General features: G+C 38.8%; 1 protein-coding gene across 1 annotated transcript in view; it reads right to left on the bottom strand.

The window, feature by feature from the left end:
• Positions 1 to 20,097, bottom strand: part of LOC475575 (A disintegrin and metallopeptidase domain 3-like) — a 233,712-nt gene that overhangs the window by 90,580 nt on the left and 123,035 nt on the right. The window contains exons 5-9 of the mRNA XM_038559192.1: positions 18,128 to 18,366; positions 17,857 to 17,983; positions 17,237 to 17,319; positions 2,298 to 2,353; positions 1,369 to 1,404 (exon numbers count right to left, since the gene is read on the bottom strand). Of these exons, the coding sequence (XP_038415120.1) occupies positions 1,369 to 1,404; positions 2,298 to 2,353; positions 17,237 to 17,319; positions 17,857 to 17,983; positions 18,128 to 18,366 (541 nt within the window). The remainder of the gene's footprint in view (positions 1 to 1,368; positions 1,405 to 2,297; positions 2,354 to 17,236; positions 17,320 to 17,856; positions 17,984 to 18,127; positions 18,367 to 20,097) is intronic.

Below are 20,097 nucleotides of genomic sequence, written 5' to 3'. Positions count from 1 at the left end.
GTGGACTCGATCCCAGGACTCCAGGATCACAATGTGAGCTGAAAGCAAATGCTCAATCACTGAGCCACCAGGTACCCCTATGTTCCACCTCTTGAAGATAAGAACTCAATGTTTTATGGCAAAGATTGAAGATACAGAAAGAAGTAAAGAATTGGGGTCACCTTAGTGGCCCACCATATTCAGATAAATAAATTATATAAAGGAGTATTGTGCCATTTATGTTTATTTAAGGTAATACTCAAAACATGATGATTCATATTGAACTCTAGGCATACAGACGAATGAAAAAAATATGACAGTATGTGTCAGTATCACAACTATAATTAGCACTGGGGAGTGAAAGAACTGAATATGTCTAAGGATAGGAATAATAGATTTCACTATTACCTACCATGTACACTTTCTAGAAAAATATATAAACAAAATGCTTACATGTGTGTCATTCATGGTGAAAACCTAATTGCTTATATTCTCAGAATTTTCCTTTTTATTTTTAACCAAAAAAAATGTCAATGTAAAAAATTCGGGACTAATATAAACTATGGACTTTGGGTGATAATGATCATCAATTATAACATATGTATCACTCTGGTGAGGCAAGTTCATTACAGGAAAGGACATGCATGTGTGGGGTCAAGGGGTACACAGAAACTATACTTTCCCCTTAATTTTACTGTGAACCTAAAACTGCTCTGAAAAATAAATATTGAATAGGAAGGAGGAAAATGCAAATGGCTAATAATTGTTTAGAGAAGTTATTGAGGGAAATATAAATTGGTACAAAGATGCAATATAATATTTTAGCATATCTCACATACTTTTGAAAATCTAAACTGATTTCAGAAACTGAAAATATCTCTCAATATCCTATCCTACAAAATGTGAGTAATAAAGAAAGTTGTTGTGAACATTAAATCAGTTCCTACATGCAAACTGCTTAGAAACATGCCTGGTAAAGAGTGCCTGGGTGGCTCAGTTGGTTAAGGGATCAACTCTTGATTTTGGCTCAGGTTGTGATCTCAGGGTCATGAGACATAGCCCCGTGCTGGGCTCCACACTGAGAATGGAGTCTGCTTAGGATCCTCTCTCCCTCTACCTCTTTTCCTCCTTGCCCCCACCACATGTGCACACACTTGCTTTCTCTTTCTCTCTGGAAAAAAAAAAAAAAAGGAAGGGAGGGAGGGAGGAAGGAGGGGAGGGAGGGATGAAAAAAGATAGATTCCTGGCAACTGGTATGTGCTCTATAAATGTCAGTTACTTTTGTTGTTGTTATTATTATTATTATCATTCATACTTCTTGACTCAGAAACCCATTTCTTGATATCAAGTCTACAAAACAAAATCTCTATTACGTAAGAATATACATACAAGGATGTTTGTTGCAGGACTCTATAGTAATAATTCCTGGAATGAAACTCATTATTAATATTACATACAGTGAAATGTTATCTCTTAAAGAATGAGTTAAAATATATATAGCAAGAAAATGAACACCATTATTAAATAAGATCTGCTAGTGACAAAACAGTATTTCCATTTGTGTAAAAACAAACTCTTTTGATAGGTTCATTTAAGGGAGACATGAAATTTAGAATAGAAAATGGTGAAAATATACACCAAAGATTATTAACATTGGTTTCCTCAAACAGAAAAATTAAAGAACACAAAATTTAAGAGATTAAATTCTATATTATTCCAAGATGAGAAAAATTATGGTGTATTACCAAGTAGAATGCTTAAAATTACATAAGTATATAAAATGACATGAAAACAAAATTAAACATACAAATAAAATTATTTCCCGAATGTTATTGTAGTTATATTTCAAGAAATTGCATAGAATAATTGTAATTTATCTAATATACATTAATATTTATATCATTAAATTAGAATTTGGCTTCAATATTAGATTTAAAATCTCAAGAGGAAGACTTGAAATTCTAATCTGTCATAAATCACAAAGATATAACATATTAAATAAATACAATGATCATGCTCTTTAGACTCAATATAGAGTACTAATTTGAAAAATCTAAGTAGCGAAAAAGAATGGGGTGCCTAGGTGGCTCAGTTGGTTAAGTGGCTACCTTCAGCTCAGGTTATGACTTCAGGGTCCTGGGATACAGGCCCATGTTGGGCTCCCTGCTCAGCACAGAGCCTGTTTCTCCTTCTCCCTCTGCGCCACCCACCCCCCCACCCGCCACTTGTTCTCTCTCTCTCTCTCATAAATAAATAAATCAAATCTTAGAAAAAAAGAAACAACAAAGAAGGGCATGAAAAGAAAAATGACCACTTACTGTTTTTTAAGATGGAGAGTATAGGTTTCCCTGTCAATTTTGATGGCATAAATGACCTACAATAAAGTATTCAGAAAGTAATTAGCAGAAATCTAAAATTCTTAAGTCAAAAGCCACAATTTTTTAAATGTCAGTATTCATTCATGTAAACAAATGGTATCACAAATGTCTCAAAATTATATATATATATATAAAGTATATAACATATATATATTACTATCTTCACTCTTGGAATGTGACAGAATTAAGTATAATTACATTTAAATACAATTAGGAGTTAACTCTTTCAAAACTAAGAGAATTAGTTATTAGCATTTATCATCATATGAAATTTTAATTTAAAATGGTTACATTTAGAAATGCTGAGTAATCTTCCGAAATAAATTTTATTAACTTTTTTCTACTTTCTGATTTCTAGCCCAAATAAATTGAAAATTAAAGACTACTACACAGGTTGTGTGGAACTGAGATGGCAGAGAAGTAGGAAAACCCTAGGCTTGCCTCATCCCGAACACTGATGGATAATTCTAACCAATCACTCTGAATACCCAAGAAATCATCTGAGGACTGCAGGACTAGAGGAAAGAGGCCACATTGTGGAAGGTAGGAGGTGTGAAGATGTGGTTTGGGGGAGAAATGGACTGCAGGTGCTGCAGAAGGGAGGAAGCCCTAGTCACAGAGGGAAGCGAGACAGAGAGAGAGGAGCATACAGGGGATAGCGCAAGGAAAACATTTTCCCAAAACCATTGACTGGCAAAATGAGAGGGACTGATTTTCAGAAGGTTTTACAACCAGCAGGGCTCAAAGACTGGAGTCTAAGAGTGTGCACCCTGAGGGTGCAGTGCTCCTGTGGAGAAGGAGGGTGGAGAGCCCAGGAACAGACATTGCCATCTGAGGATCCCCAGGATGCACAGGGAGAGACCATTCCCCTTCTTGGAGTGCATATAGGAGAGAGAGCATTGCCCCTCTAGGGAACAAAACAACCAGTGGGCACCATTACCCTCCCTGGCCCCTCAGCATAGATGCTGAGGACACCTATCACAGACTGCTGCACTTTACTCCAAACTCTGCACCCCTGTGCTTTGGCTGTGACTGCCCTTCTGGGACGAATCTGCATCAGTCCCAGAATAGCAAGATCCTCCGCCAGAGGACCAGCGTGGTTGGGTCCACACCCGCCCATATCTCTAAAGTTTGGAGTTTTAAAACTCAGCTGTCCTGCCTTGGATAGATCCCAAGGTGCACTGTGCTGCCAGTCTGGCAGGTGGCCCGACACAGACAGGGTGAAAGCAGCATTCTGAGGGATGCCTGGGACCAGGATGGAAGACTGTTTGCTCTTCTGGGAGGTCTTCCAGGAAGCAGCAGGTGTGAACTCCTCTCTCTAGGGACAAGAGAGCTGGCTGGTGCCATATCTCTCTTCCACCCTTCAGCATAAACTTACTTCAGTAAGCAGCACACCACCAACACTGTCTGCCTGAAGTTCTTACACCAAGCCCCGCCCCCTTGAGCTCTACAGGTGCCGCCTTTCTCAGGCCACTGCACCTGAGAACCAGAGCAGTGGGCCCATCTTCAAGAAGACTAGCACAAACCCTTGCACATACCATGCCTATTGAGCATAGGGTCCTGAAAGCTTCAGTTCTTAGGTCTCTTTTAACAAGCAAACCAGTGCACATTTAATCAAAACTTGCCATGCTCTGGCCAAGGTCCAAACACTCCCCACTGCAGGCAAGGAAAAACTCTGCAGAGGACTGACCTGAGGGAAAGAGCAGCCAAAACACAACAGCAGAGTACATGCAGCGTACACCAGAGACACTTCCTGAAGTGGCAGGCCCTGGACAGCATATGGTCTCTTCTTCATAAAACCATTACTCTTAGGAGCAGGAAACATAACAAGTTTTCTAACACAGAGAAGACAGAGACCCACACAAAATGCCAAGATGGAGGAATTCATCCCAAAAGAAAAAAACAGAAAAGGTCATGGCCAGGGATCTAATCAAAAAAGATATAAATAATACACCTGATCAGAATTTAAAGCAACAATCATAAGGATACTAGCTGGGCTTTAGAAAAGCATAGAAGACACCAAGAATTCCCTTATCACAGAAATAAAAGATCTAAAAACTAGTGAAGCCAAAATGAAAAAAGTGATAACCAAGACTTGAAATTGGATATAATGATTATGTGATACAGAAGATAAAGTTATGGAAAATAATGAAGGTGAAAAGAAGAGGGAAAGAATACAGGACAGGTCCCCTTTTCAGATTAAAAAGAAAAGAAGTATCTCCTAACTGTAAGAACATATTTCTTCTCCATGTCTTCTTTGAGAATTGCCTCAGCTACAGAGGGTCACCTCTTACCAAGTCACAACTTTCTGAGACGGCCCACGTTTACCTAGAAGTCCCCTCATCCCAACTCCAAATACTGATGGGCAATGCAAGCTTCACATTTTGCTGAGACCCAGTTGAGTCTCCATCTCCCCTTCTTACTTCCTCCCCTCCCCTTTCACAGGGGTTCATCACAAGAGCATACTCTAATAAACTGCCTTCACAGGAATCTTCTCAAATACTCCATCCCAAAGAATCTAATCTGTGACATCATCATAATACATACCTGTTCTTCATGGCATAGCATGTTGTTAATAAGGGTAAATTTTCCACATTTGCAAAGAATATGAATTTTGTCATTAGGGTACAGTTTTCTGTATAAGTCATTTTAAACCTTCTCATGTTCAGTCCTCTGCAAGTTTGCAGCTATTGAAAAAGGTGTGTTGACATCTCCCTAAATTATTGTGATATTATTTCTTTCTCCTTTCGTCTGTAGTTTTTGACCTTACAGATTTTAGAACTCTATTGTTGGTATAAAACCTATTTAATATGGTGATATCTTCAGGATAAATTATCATTAAGGTATCTTTCATTTCTTGAAGTGTTTCTTTATCTGATATTGTAGTTGCATCAGCTTACCCGTGATGTTTCACTTTTTTAATATTTAGCATTTGGTCCATTTTGATGTAATAGTTAGGTTTTCTAAAAAATGTTTCCTAATCATTTAAAATTTAAGGATGCTTTCTGAAGGACAAATTTCAGAGATTTACTGGCATTTATTTCACAATGGCTATTGCTAAAAGTAATTGTATAAATGCAAACGAAATGGAAAACAAATTGATTTAAGTACCAGTTCTTTAGTATCCCTCCTCTTTCTATTGTTTGAGAATAAATCTGTGTAATTCCCTTCTAAATTATGGATTTTAGGTAGGTAATGACATCACCATATAACAAAGTTACTCAAAGCAGAACCATGGTCTATGTGATAGCTGATCTATGTCTTATCTTTTAAACCCTACTTTTTAAATATTTCTTAACTTTTTATATTTTAAATTACTGAATAAAATGGAAATAATATGCACCTCTGTTACTCTGATCCTAAATAGAATTATATAATGTGTAAAACATTAAGTGTGATATTAGTTATAGCTTTGGTTGATGCTCCCTTGTTCTCTGGAGCCATTTAAACACATTGAGGCCATTCTCTTCCAAAGAGAAGTATTATGTACATATTTGGTGAACATGTATGTATGAATATGTGAGTAATTTTCTGAAATGCTCTTTTGGATACATTTATTGATATTTAAGAATATGTTAGTGTGGTAGTTTAATTTTTTCTACTATTAAGACTTTAACAGAGAAAATCTACTTGGTCATAATATTCTATAATTATTTGCTACTTTCACTTTTTAAATATTTTAGTTAAGTGAAAGGACCTATAATTCCCCTTTCTCATATTTTACTTGGCCTCTATTAAAGGTACATCAATATTTTTAAATGTTACTAAATGATCTGAAGGATTAGTTAACTTATGTTCTATTCTGTGTTCTAGTCTCTAAAAAGGATATATCATTTTTCCTTGAATTTTGTCTAAAAGTTTAAAATAAGAGTATCCAGGTGGGTTAGTTGGTTAAGTATCCAACTCTTAATTTTGGCTAAAGTCATCATCTCTGGGTTCTGAGATCAAGCTCCTCATGATGCTCCATGCTGGGTGTGGAGCCTGCTTAATATTCTCTCTCCCTCTCTCTCTGCCCCTCTCTTGTCCTGTCTCTTTCTCTCTTTAAAATCAATCAATCTTAAAACTACCTGATGCATGGGATTTTCTGGCAATTTATTTAATTACTAATTCAAATAATTTTATGATTATAAGTATAATCAATCTACAAGCAGATATTGTATTTCTGCCTGAGTCAAAAGAAATGTATTTGGGTAAAAAAAAAATCAAGATTGGAGACTTACACTAAACTTATAATCACAAAAATTAAAAATGAGTGTGCATATATCTAAAAATTAACTAACTTCAAATTTCCTATCTCTAGAAATGTAGGTGGACATTCACTTTCTCAAAAATTCTCTGTGCTATCTATATGTCCCAGAAGAAAATGACAGAGAAAAGAGGACAGAAAATTTAATTGAAGAAATAATAATTGAATATATTCCAAATCTGTAGAAGGAAACAGGCATTTAGATCCAGGAGGCACAGAGAACTTCCATTAAAATCAACAAAAGCAAGCCAATACCAAGATATATTGTAATTAAATTTGAAAAATACAGTGATAAAGAAAAAATGTTAAAAGCAGCATGACAAAGTCTTTAACCTACAAAGGAAGACCCATAAGTTTAGCTGGAGATTCCCCAACAGAAACTTGGCAAGACAGAATGTAGTGGTATGACAAATTGAAAGTGCCAAATGGGAAAAGTTTGCAGCCAAGAATACTCTATCAGCAAGGCTATCATTCAGAATAGAGGAGAGATAAAGTGTATCCCAGACAAACAAACACTAAAGGAATATATTATCATTAAACCAGCCCTGCAAGAAATATTAAAAGGGATTTTTTGAGTGCAAAGGAGAGTCTAAAAATGATAAAGGCAAGAAAGTATCAGAGAAATCACCAGAAACAAAACAAAATAATAAAATGGCAATATATACATATTTATCAATAATTACTTTGAATGTAAATGGACTAAATTCTCCAATCAAGACACAGATATTAGAATGGACAATAAAACAAGATCCATCTAATGGTACCTTCAAGAGACTCAATTTTAGACCTAAAGACAACTGTAGAGGAAAAGTAAGGAGATGGAAAAATATTTATTATCTAAATGTATGTCAAAAGAAAGCCAGAGTAGCAAAACTTTTATCAGAGAAGTTAGACTTTAAAATAGAGACTGGGGATCCCTGGGTGGCGCAGCGGTTTGGCGCCTGCCTTTGGCCCAGGGCGCGATCCTGGAGACCCGGGATCGAATCCCACGTCAGGCTCCCGGTGCATGGAGCCTGCTTCTCCCTCTGCCTGTGTCTCTGCCTCTCTCTCTCTCTCTCTCTGTGACTATCATAAATAAATAAAAATTAAAAAAATAAAAAATAAAAAATAAAATAAAATAAAATAGAGACTGTAGCAAGAGACAAGTATGGCACCATATCATCATAAAGGATACAATCTGACAAGAGCTATAACAAGTGTAAATATTTATGCCCCCAACATGGAAACACAAAAATATATAAAACAATAACAAACCTAAGGAACTAACTGATAATAATGCAATAATAGTAGGACACTTTAATACCACACTCACATTAATGGGCAGATCACCTAAGTGGAAAATCAACAAGGAAACAACTTTGAAAGACCCACTGGGGCAGCCTGGGTGGCTCAGAGGTTTAGCGCCACCTTCAACCCAGGGCATGATCCTGGAGACCCAGGATCGAGTCCCACGTCAGGCTCCCTGCATGCAGCCTGCTTCTCCCTCTGCCTGTGTCTGTGCCTCTCTCTGTGTCCCTCATGAATAAATATGTAAAATCTTCAAAAAAAAAAAAAAAAGACCCACAACAAGATGGATTGAACAGATATATTCAAAACAACCCATTAAAACAGAGGAATATACATTCTTTTCAAGTGCATTTGGCACATTCTCCAGAATAGATCACATATTAGTTCACAGATCAGGCCACAACAAATGCAAAAGGACTGAAATCATATCATGCACCTTCCCTAAGCACAAAACTATGAAATTAAAAATCAATCACAAGAAGGGAAGGGGCAAAATGGTGGAAGAGTAGGGGACCTCGTTTAATTGGAGCTGTTGAATTTAAATAGATAACTGTCAAATCATTCTGAACACCCATGAATTCAACTTGAGATGTAATAAGAGAATTGCTGGAACTCTACAAATAGAAAAGTGATCACTTGAAGCAAGGTACAAGGTGTGGAGAAGTGAATCCTAAGCAATGTATCAGAAGATAAACAGCGATGGGAGGAAGCCTCCATAAGCCAGCTACTGGAAAGTGATATAGCCCCAGAGTACAAAATTGGAACCCTTAGAAATCTACTCCAGTAAGAGACATCCCTGCCTGAAAGGTGCTCAGGTGGTGAAATGGGGCAGAATATTAGTTGGGACAGTGTATCTCAGGATCCCCACAGCTGGAGAAAGAATGAGGATGCCTGAACCTGTCGAGTTCCCAGGCATCAGAGCAGGGAATTTGGCTACAATCAGCACAGCAAGCTCAGGAGTGGGCTGTCAGCACAGTTTGCCATACACCTCAAGCTGAGGCCCAATTGGGTAACTGCTCTCCCTGTGGGGACCCTATAAAGGGTAGGAAAGTAGGGACCCCCTGTCTTTCCCTGGGAGGGACAGAGAGGATGTGCACAGGACTGGGCAGCAGCTCTCAGTATGGAGACCCTGTAAAGGACAGTAACAGGGTGATCCTCCATCTTCCCCTGGGAGAATCAGTGTGGGCACGCTCCACAAGAGTCAGCAGAGTTTGAGACACATAAAAATGAAGATTGCTTATGTCTGAGGGTTTACTGAAGACAGAAAACCTCAACCTTTCAGCTCTGGGGCTGGAGATCAGGTCATCGCTATTTTTGTTTTGGTCCTCTAAAGAGTTGCAGAAAGCTTTCAAGGAACAAAAGCCACACAAAGCAACCCAAAATAGCTTATACTGAGACTGGCCCTCTGCCAAGGGTCAGTGAACGCCACCCAGCAAAAGACACCTGAGAATCAGCACAGTAGGCCCTTCCCCTCAGAAGACCAACTGGAAGAACAGTTGAATAGCAAACTTTATGGATCTCACAGTACTGGAAAGCTCCAGAGGTAGGGGAAAAAGCTATAAAGAATTCAAGGTTATTTCTCATGATTTATTTATCTTTTGGTTTAAAATTTTCCATTTCCTATTTTTCTTCCCCTTTTCAACTAGTTTCTTGTTTTTCCAAACTCTGATTTAGGTCTTTTTTTAACTTCCATTTTTTACATCTACATTTTATAGATATATTCCTACATTTTATAGATATATTCTTCATTTTTGGTATCCTTTCACCTATTCAATTATATATATTATATATATAATATAATTATAATATATATATATATAATGTTTTGCTTTCTTCACAATTTTAGGATTTAGTGTTTTCTAACACAGAGACCAAAATACACTCAGGACCAAATGGATCACCCTGTTTTGTCCACCCTGTGAGATTATATTCTCTACTCACCCCACCCACCCCCCTCCGGTTTTTTCCTTTTCTTTCTTTCCCTTTTCTTTTCTTTTCATTTTCTTTTTCTTTTTCTCTTCTTTTTTTGGTTTCTGACCTCTTTGGATTTGTCTAGTATGTATTTGCATAGGTCATGGTTGATATCATTTATTTTTTTCATTCATTCATCTATTTTTCTCTGGGAAAAATGACTATAAAGAGGAATTCAAAACAGAAGAAAAAAACTAGAGGTAATCCTCTCTGCCACAGACCTAACCAATAAGGATATAAGTAAAATATCAGAGCTGGAATTCAGGACAACAATTATAAAGTTACTAGCTAGACTTGGTAAAAGCATAAATGACACTAGAGAATCTCTTAGTACAGAAATGACATCTAATCAGGCCAAAATTAAAAATGTTATAACTGAGATGCAGTCTAAATTCGATGCTCTAACAGCTAGGGTAATGAGGTGGAAGATAGAGTAACTGACTTAGAAGAAACTTGATGCAAAGGAAGGAAGCTGAATAAAAGAGTAAAACAACAATGGACCATGACAGGAGGCTTCAAGACATCAGTGATACCATAAAACAAAAAATTATATATATTAGAATTATTGGGTTCTCTGAGGGAGAAAAAAGAGAGAGAAGAGCAGAAGGTATATCTGAACAAATCATAGCTGAGAATCTCCCTAATCAGGGGAGGGAAATAGCATTCAAGACCAAGAGGTAGAGAGGACCCCTCCCAAAATTAATAAAAATTCATGAACACCCTGAATTATAATAGTGAACCTTGCAAATTTCAGAGATAAAGAGAAAATACTGAAAGCAGCTTGAGACAAGAGGGTTAAGACAACCTATAGGGTTAAGACACAAGGTATCAGATTGGATAAAAAATCAAGACCCATTGATACAAGAGACTCTTTCTGGCCTAAACACTTCCAGACTAAAAGTGAGGGAGTGGAATTCCATTTATCGTGTTAATGGACCTCAAAAGAAAGCTGGGGTGGTGATCCTTATATAAGACAAATTAGAGTTTAAACCAAAAATTGTAATAACACATGACGAAGAACACTATGTCATAATTAAAGGGTCTATCCATAAGAAGCTCTAATGATTATAAATATTTATGTTCCTAACTTGGGAACAGCCAGTTATTTAAAACAATTAACAACAAAATTAAAGAAACACATTGATAATAATACAGTAATAGTAGGGGACTTCAACATCCACTCACAGCAATGGACAGATCATTTAAGAAGAAGATCAATAAGAAAATAATGGCTTTGAATGACACACTGGACTACATGGACTTTACAGATATATTCAGAATATTCCATCCTAAAGCAATAGAATACACATTCTTCTTGGGTGCACATGAAACTTTCTCCAGAAGAGATCACATACTGGGTCACAAGTCTCAACTGCTACCAAAAGATTGGGATTATTCCCTGCATGTTTTCAGACCACAATGCTTTGAAACTTGAACTCAGTCACAAGAGGAAATTTGGAAAGAACTCAAATACAAAGAAGCTATAGATCATCCTACTATAGAAGCAAAGGGTAAACCAGAAAATTAAAGAATTAAAAAAAATTATGGAACCTAATGAAAATGAGAACATAACTGTTCAAAACCTTTGGGATACAGCATAGACAAACCTAAGAGGGAAGTAAATTGCAATACAAGCCTTGCTCAAAAAATTAGAAAAATCTCAAATACACAAGCTAACTTTACACCTAAAGGAGGTAGAGAAAGAACAGAAAGTAAAGACTAAACACACAGGATAAGAAAAATAATAAAGATTAGAACAGAAATCAATGAAATAGAAACCAGAGGAATAGAACAGATCAACAAAATTAGAAGTTGGTTCTTCAAAAGAATTTGACACCCCTAGCCAGATGTGTCAAAAACAAAATAGGAATGATACAAATTAATAAAAGCATGAAAGAAAAGAAATCACAACCAACACCAAGGAAATTCAAACAATTTCAAGAACATATTATGAGCAATTATATGCCAACAAATTAAGGAATCTGGAAGGAATGAGTGCATTCTTAGAGATGTACAAACTACCAAACTGAAAAAAAGAAGAAATAGAAAATCAGAACAGACCCATAACCAGCAAGGAAATTGAAGCAGTAATCAAAAACCTCCCAATAAACAAGAGTCCAGGACCAAGTGGCTTCCTAGAGGAATTCTACCAAACCTTTAAGGAAGAAATAATACCTAGGCTTCTGAAGCTATTTCAAAAAGCAGAATAGAAGGAAAACTTCCAAACCCTTTCCATGAGGCCAGCATTACCTTGATCCAAAAACCATACAAAGACCTCATCAAAAAGGAGAATTACAGACCAATAGCCCTAATGAACATGGATGTCAAAATACTCACCAATATACTAGCCAAGAGGATCCAAAAGTATATTAAAAGAATTATTCACAATGACCTTGCATCCTGGCATGCAAGGGGGGTTCAATATTCACAAATCATACAGCATTATACATCACATTAATAAATGAAAGGAAAAGAACCATATTATCCTCTCAACTGATACAGAGAAAGCATTTGACAAAGTACACTACTCTTTCATGATTAAAGCTCTTCACTGAGTAGGGATAGTGGGAACATACTTCATTATCATAAAAGTCATACATGAAAAGCCCACAATGAATATAATTCTCAAGGAGAAAAACAGATCTTTTCTCCTAAGGTCAGGAACATGACAGGGATGACCACCCTCACCACTGTTGTTCAACATAGTACTAGAAGTCCTAGCCTCAGCTAGAACAATAAAATAAATAAATAAAAGGGCATTCAAATCAGCAAAGAAGTAGTCTAACTCACCCTTCATAGATGACATAATACTCTATATGAAAAACCCAAAAGACTCCACCCCAAAATTGCTTGAACTCATACAGCAATTCAGCAAAGTGAGAGGATACAAAATCAATGCACAGAAATCATTTATATTTCTATGCACTAACAATAAGACTAAAGAAAGAGAAATTAAAATTTTTTAAAGATTTTATTCATTTACTCATGAGAGTTGGGGCGGGGGGGGCAGAGACATATGCAGAGGGAGAAGCAGGCTCCATGCAGGGAGCCTGACATGGGACCCAATCCCGGGATTCCAGGATCATGCCTTGGACCGAAGGTGGTGCTGAACCGCTGAGCTACCCGGACTGCCCAAGAAATTAATAAATTGATCCTGTTTACAACTGCACCAAAAACCATAACATACTAGGAATAACCTAACCAAAGAAGTAAAGGAACTGAACTCTAAAAACTACAGAACATTTATGAAAACAATCGAGGAAAACACAAAAAAAAATGGAAAAACATTCCATGCCCATGGATTGGAAGAATAAATATTGTTAATATGTTTATGCTAAAAAGATTGGACCAGAAAAACAGAAAAAAACAAATAAAGGGTTGAATCTCCAGGGAAAAAAAAAAAAAGTCTATGCTACCCACAGCAATAAATACATTCAATTCAATCCCTATCAAAATACCATCAACATTTTTCACAGACATGGAATAAATAGTCCTAAAATTTGTATGGAACCAGAAAAGATCATGAACAGCCAGAGGAATGTTAAAAAAGACCAAGGCTGGTGGCATTACAATGCTAGACTTCAATGCTAGACTTCAAACTATATTACAAAGCTGTAATCATCAAGGCAGTTTGCTACTGGCACAAAAGCAGACATATAGATCAATGGAACACAATAGTGAAACCAGAAATGGACTCTCAATTTCAATGGTCAACTAATCTTTGACAAAGCAGGAAAGAATATACAAGGGAAAACTGCCTCTTTCTTCAAGAAATGGTGTTGGGAAAACTGGACAGCCACATGCAGAAGGATGAAACTGGACACAACAGACTAAAAATGGATGAAAGACCTAAATCCTAGAGAACAGAGGCAGCACTTCTGTGACCTCAGCCACAGCAACTTCTTGCTAGACATGTCTTCAAAGGCACAGAAAACAAAAGCAACAATGAACTATTGGGACTTTATCAAGATAAAAAACTTTTGCACAGTAAAGGAAACCAAAGGCAATCAACACAATAGGAGGAGATACTTGCCAAATAACATATCTGAGAAAGGCCTAGTATCCAAAATCTATAAAGAATTTATCAAACTCAACACCCAAAGAATAATCCAGTCAAGAAATGAGCAGAAGATATGAACAGACATTTCTTCAAAGAAGACATTCAAATGGCCAACAGACACAAGAAAAAAATGCTCCACATCACTTGGCATCAGTGAAAACAAAACCATAGTGAGATGCCACCTCACACCAGTCAGAATGGCTAAAATTAACAAGTCAGGAAAGTACATATGTTGGTGAGGATGCAGAGAAAGGGGAACTCCCTTCCTCTGTTGGTAAGAATGCAAGCTGGCTGGCTGGGGCATCCCTGGGTGGCTCAGTGGTTCAGCACCTGCCTTCGGCTCAGGGCGTGATCCTGGGGCCCTGGGGTCAAGTCCCACATCGGGCTCCGCGCATGGAGCCTGCTTCTCCCTCTGCCTGTATCTCTGCACCTCTCTCTCTCTCTCTCTCTCTCTCTCTCTCCTTTCTCTCTCTCTCTCTCTCTCTCTCTGTCTCTCATGAATAAATAAATAAAATCTTAAAAAAAAAAAAAAGAATGCAAGCTGGTGAAGCTACTCTGGAAAATAGTATGGAGGTTTCTCAAGAAGTTAAAAATAGAAGGAAATGACCCAGCATTTGCACCCAGCATTGCTGACTCTATAAGCCAGCAATTGCACTACTGGGTATTTACCCCAAAGATACAAATGTAGTGATCAAAGGGGCACCTGCACCCCAATATTTATAGCAGTGATGTCCACAATAGCCAAACTATGGAAAGAGACCAGATGTCCATTGACAAATTAATAGATAAGGAAGATATGTATATATACATACATACACACATACACACAATGGACCACTACTCAGCCATGAATGAAAGAAAGAAAAAGAGAAAGAAGGAAGGAAGGAAGGAAGGAAGGAAGGAAGGAAGGAAGGAAGGAAGGAAAGAAAGAAAGAAAAAAGAAAGGAAAGGAAAGGAAAGGAGAAAAGAAAAAAGAAAAGAAAGAAAGAAAAAAAAGAAAAGAAAGAAAAGAAAAGAAAAGAAAGAAAAGAAAGACAAGAAAAAAGAGAAAAGAAAAGAAATCCTGACATTTGAAATGACATGGCTGGAACTAGAGGATATAAGGCTAAATGAAATAAGTCAATCAGAGAAAGACAATTATCATATGATCTCACTCATATGTGGAATTTAAGAAACAAAACACGGTATCATAGAGGAAGAGAGGAAAGAATAAAACATGGTATCAGAGAGGGAGACAAACCATAAGAGACTCTTAACTCTAGGTAACAAATTGAGGGTTGCTGGAGGGGATGAGGGTGGAGGAATCGGTTAACTGGATGATGAACATTCAGGAGGGCAAGTGATGTAATGAGCACTGGGTGTTTTATGCAAGTGATGAGTCACTGATCTCTACTTCTGAAACTAGTAATATACTATGTTAGTGATTTGAATTTAAGAAAGAAAGAAAAGAAAAGAGGGACGCCTGGGTGGCTCAGCGGTTAAGTGTCTGACTTTGGCTCAGGTTCTGATCCTGGAGTCCCTGGATCGAGTCCTGCATCAGGGTCCCTGCACAGAGCCTGCTTCTCCCTCTTCTATGTCTCTGCCTCTCTCTCTGTGTCTCTTATGAATAAATAAATAAAATCTTTAGGAAAAAAAACAAGAAAGAAAAGAGATGTGGTGTATATATACAATGGAATATTAGTCATCAAAATGACTGAAATCTTGTCAGTTGCAACAATGTGGATGGAAGTAGAGGTTATTATACAGATATTAAGTATTAAGCAAAATAAATTAGCCAGATAAAGACAAATACCATTTATTTCACTCATATGTGTATTTTAAAAAACAAAAAAGATGAACTTAGGAGAAGTGAAGGAAAAATAAGATGAAAATAGAGAGGGAAGCAAACCATAAGAAATGCTGGACTCTAGGAAACATGAGGGCTGCTAGGGAGGTGGGTGGGAGGATGGGGTAACTGGGTGATGGGCAATAAAAAAGACACTTGATGGAATGAGCACTGCAACTTATGAAACCCTGAATTCTACCCCGGAAACTACTAATACACTATGCATTGACTAAATTGAATTTAAATAAAACAAACACATGGAAACAAATGAAAATGAAAACACAATAGTCCAAACCTTTAAAAACCTTTAAGATGCACCAAAAGCAGTCCTAAGAGGGAGGTATATAGCAATAAAGATCTTCCCTGGGAAGCAAAGAAAATCTCAAACAACCTATCCTTACACCTAAAGGACAATTAGTGAAACCTGAAAGCATCACAAGAAATGAAAGAGGATTAGGAGAAATAAATGAGACAGAAACAAAACAAGACAAAAACAAAAACAAACAAACAAAAAAACAATAGGTCAATGAAACCAGGATCTGGTTGTTTGAAAAATAAAATTGATAAGCCTCTAGCTAGGCCTATCAAAGAGAAAAGAGAAAGCAACTAAATAAATAAAATTACAAATGAGGGAGTAAAAAATAACAACCCATGCTACAGAAATACAAACAAATATAAGAGAATATTATGAAAAACTATATCCCAACAAACTGGACAACACGGAAGAAAATGGATATATTCCAAGACACATAAACTACCAAAACTGAAACAGGAAGAAATAGAAAACTTGAACAGAGCAATTACCAGCAAAGAAAATGAATCAGTAATCAAAATCTCTGAACAAATAAAAGTCCAGGATGAGATGGCTTCCCAGGCAAACGCTACCCAACATTTAAGGAGTTACCAAAACCAGATGAAGATTCCAATAATAAAGAGAATTATAGACCAATATCTCTGATTAACACAGATGTAAAAATTCTCAATAACATACTAGCAAACTAAATTCAACAATACATTAAGGAAATCATTCACCAGGATCAATGGTGGTGAATTTACTCCTGGCCTACAAGCATGGTTCAATATTCACAAATCAATGTGATACACCACTTTAACAAAAGATTAGATAAGAACCATACGATCCTCTCAATAGATGCAGAAAAAGCATTTGACAAAGTAAAAATCCATTCACGGCAAAAACCCTACAAAGTAATTTTAGAGGGAACATACCCCAACATAATAAAGGCCGTATATAAAAAACCTACAGTTAATTATCATCTTCAATGGGGAAAGACAGAGCTTTTCCAATATAATCAGGAACAAGGCAAGGATGTCCACTCTCACCACTGTTATTTAACATAGTGCTAGAAGTCCTAGTCAGCAGACAACAAAAATAAATAAAAGGCATCCAAATTGGCAGGGAAGAAGTAAAACTTTCACTATTTGCAGATAACAAATTTTTTTTCATTAAAAAAAAGTGACTTCTTAATTACATGTGTTTTGAAATCTTCACCGTCATTGGTACTTGTCCCAATCTTCCGCGGCACGGTAATTTGTAGAAGGGATGGTTCAGGATCTACAGTAAGGACAACATGTGTGAGCATTCCCCAGTGCCCGGCCGCATCCTGATTCTTCACTTCTCCTCTCACACCACCTCACTCTGAAGCTCCAAGCCCCAACACACACACACACACACACACACACACACACGGGCACGCACGCACCCACCACAAAATCAGACTTTGTACATCCCGGGAAGAGGCTCCCAGGAAGTGGGGAGCGTGACCCTGCCCCGGTCCAGACTTCGGGACTGGCCGACCTCAGCCCGCAGGTGAAGGAGTGCTGCGCCCCAGGCCCAGGCCCCAGGCCCCAGGCCCCAGAGGTGCGCGCCCTCCCCTCCAGGTGCAGGGTCCGGCGAGGGAGGGGCACCTGTCCCAGCCTCGCTCCGAGCCCTCCCCGCAGCAGGCCCAGGACGACCCTGACGCCAGGCGGGCTCTGACAAGACGCTGGTCTCTCCCCAGCGGACCGGGGCTCTGGAGCAAGGTCCCGGGGCCCGCCGAGCCCAGAGGCTCTGCGGCCGGTGGCCCTCCGCGGAGCAGGGTCCGTCACTCACGATGGCCCGCGGAGGTCAGCCGGCCCAGACCTGAGAGCATCAGCAGGAGAGAGACAGCATCGCGGGGCCCGCCGGCCTGGCCACGGTGACGGCTGTTGGCTGCGGAACGGCGGCCGCGCGCGGGGCCCTGCCCTCCGGCCGGTGGGAAGCGTCGGCGCGGGCCGCGGGGCGGGGGCGGGGCGGGGCGGGGCGGGGCGGGGCGGGGCGGGGCGGGGCGGGGGCGCGGCTGCTCCGCCCACCCCGCCCCCTCCGCGGACCCGCGCGCAGCCGCAGTCCCCCCGCCCCCGCCCCCTGCCCCGCCCGCTGCGCGTGGGAAGCGCACACCCGCGGGTCCTGCTGCCCTCGTGGGCTTGCGCTTTATTTTGCAAGGCGGGGACATCGGAGACTCGTTCGGGGATGACGTGAGGGTCACGAAGTGCATTTCCACCCTGGAGACGGGCCGTTTGCCGGTGAAGTGCTTGGCGGTGTTAATAGTCCACGTCGTAGTTTTCTGGCGCAATGGCTGAATTACTGCAGTGAAAGAAAATAGAAAATGGAAATTCACAATGTGTTTATTAGCAGACAGGTGTCTGTTTTAAGCATATCTACTGCCAGATTTCTAGAAGTCTCGGATCAAAACAAATACACACAGGTGCACACAGATAAAGAGAGTAGAAAACGTATCTGAACCAATTAGTTCTATGGTCGATAACTTTCATAGAAAGCTCCTTTGTTAAGGAAACTAAATAAAACGTTAATTATGACATGGATGCATGTATGTGTTTTAATCCTTCAATATAGAATTGCAGTTTAAATATCAGGGCAAAAACAAATCACATCTATGAAATAATCATGTAATAACAACTTTATCTTCCCATTATTTATTTATCCCATGTGTATAGCATGGCTTCCAAGGAGTATATTAAGAAGTACATGCAGAAGTTTGGGGCTGTGTACAAACCCAAAGAGGACACTGAATTAGAGTGACTTGTGGGGCCAGGGTGGGAGGACAGATGAGCAGGTAGGACCGACTCGGGAGAAGAAACCCCGTGGGCCTGCTGCCCCCTTCCCTCCCCCTCTGTCAGGGCTGTGCTACTGGTGACACATCGCCCTGGGGATTTCAGACCTGCAGATTTCAACTGAAAGCCACGAAATTGAGCTCCATCTGCAACAGGCGATCCCTGGTCAGGAGCTGTTGGGGTGTGGTTGGAAGCCCGTCAGAGGCGAGGGCTTAGGGAAGGACCCCGCTAAGATCCTGGCCAGGCTAGCCCCACTCCCAAACCTGGGTCTCCTTGGCGGTGCTGTCAGCGCACAGACCCATGCGCATCCCCACCCATAACCCTTCACCCTGACAATCTGTATTATATTTTAATGTATATGTGAATATATTGAAAATAATTTGTTTTTTCCTGGTTTTGTTTTTCGTTTTGCTTTTAGCCTCTACGTGCTAGATCACAGAAAAGACTTTGTAAGGACCGTTTTAAGTTCTCCTGCAAGGTTTAATTTGTTATCATGTAAATATTCCAAAGCAGGCTGCCTTGTGGTTTTGGCCAGCCTTGTGCTATGTTGATAAGATTGATTTACTGCTTAAAATCACTTTACTTTATCCAATTTTTACTGAACTTTTTATGTAAAAAATAAAATCAATTAAAAGCCATGATTTATTTGATGTGATTGGCTTGTTTTTACGTGGCGCCAAGAATGAAACTGTTTAACAGCTGTAACCAATGGTACTGACCTGTCCATCCAATCTTGTCCTTTATTATATCTGATTGTGGTTTGATAGTATTGCATTGTTACACCAGGAAAGCTGAAGAAGCAAAATGGTTTTAGTAACTGCTGAAGACCGGCTTTCCTGCCGAGGATTAACTTTTATCAGGTGTTAACATCTGTTTCAGGAATACAGCAGTGTGTTTACATGTCAGAAGTCTCGTTTCATTCTATGATATTTCTAAATTGATTTCTTTAAATAAATTCAGCAAATGGAAAAAAAATATTTTCCTAAGAAAATCTGTGGCTAGTAAAATGTTAAACGTAAACTTTTCTCCCCATCAGTATGACATTCACACATGAGAAGGGAGTAACTTGGACAGAACTTTTATTTTTTGGCTTACTATGCAAGTTGATGGCTTGCGTAATTTCCATTTTGCAAGGACTTGTTTGCCAGACAATGATTTTTCTTTAAATATTTATTACAGAGAGAGAGAGCGAAAAAAGAAGATATTATGGTGATTACAAATAGAATTTCAAAGTAGAATTTTA

Source organism: Canis lupus, chromosome 16 (genome assembly GCF_011100685.1).
Source record: "Canis lupus familiaris isolate Mischka breed German Shepherd chromosome 16, alternate assembly UU_Cfam_GSD_1.0, whole genome shotgun sequence".
Lineage (NCBI taxonomy): Eukaryota > Metazoa > Chordata > Mammalia > Carnivora > Canidae > Canis > Canis lupus.
Note: the sequence above shows the minus strand (reverse complement) of the source record. Positions and strands in the feature narration are given on the sequence as shown.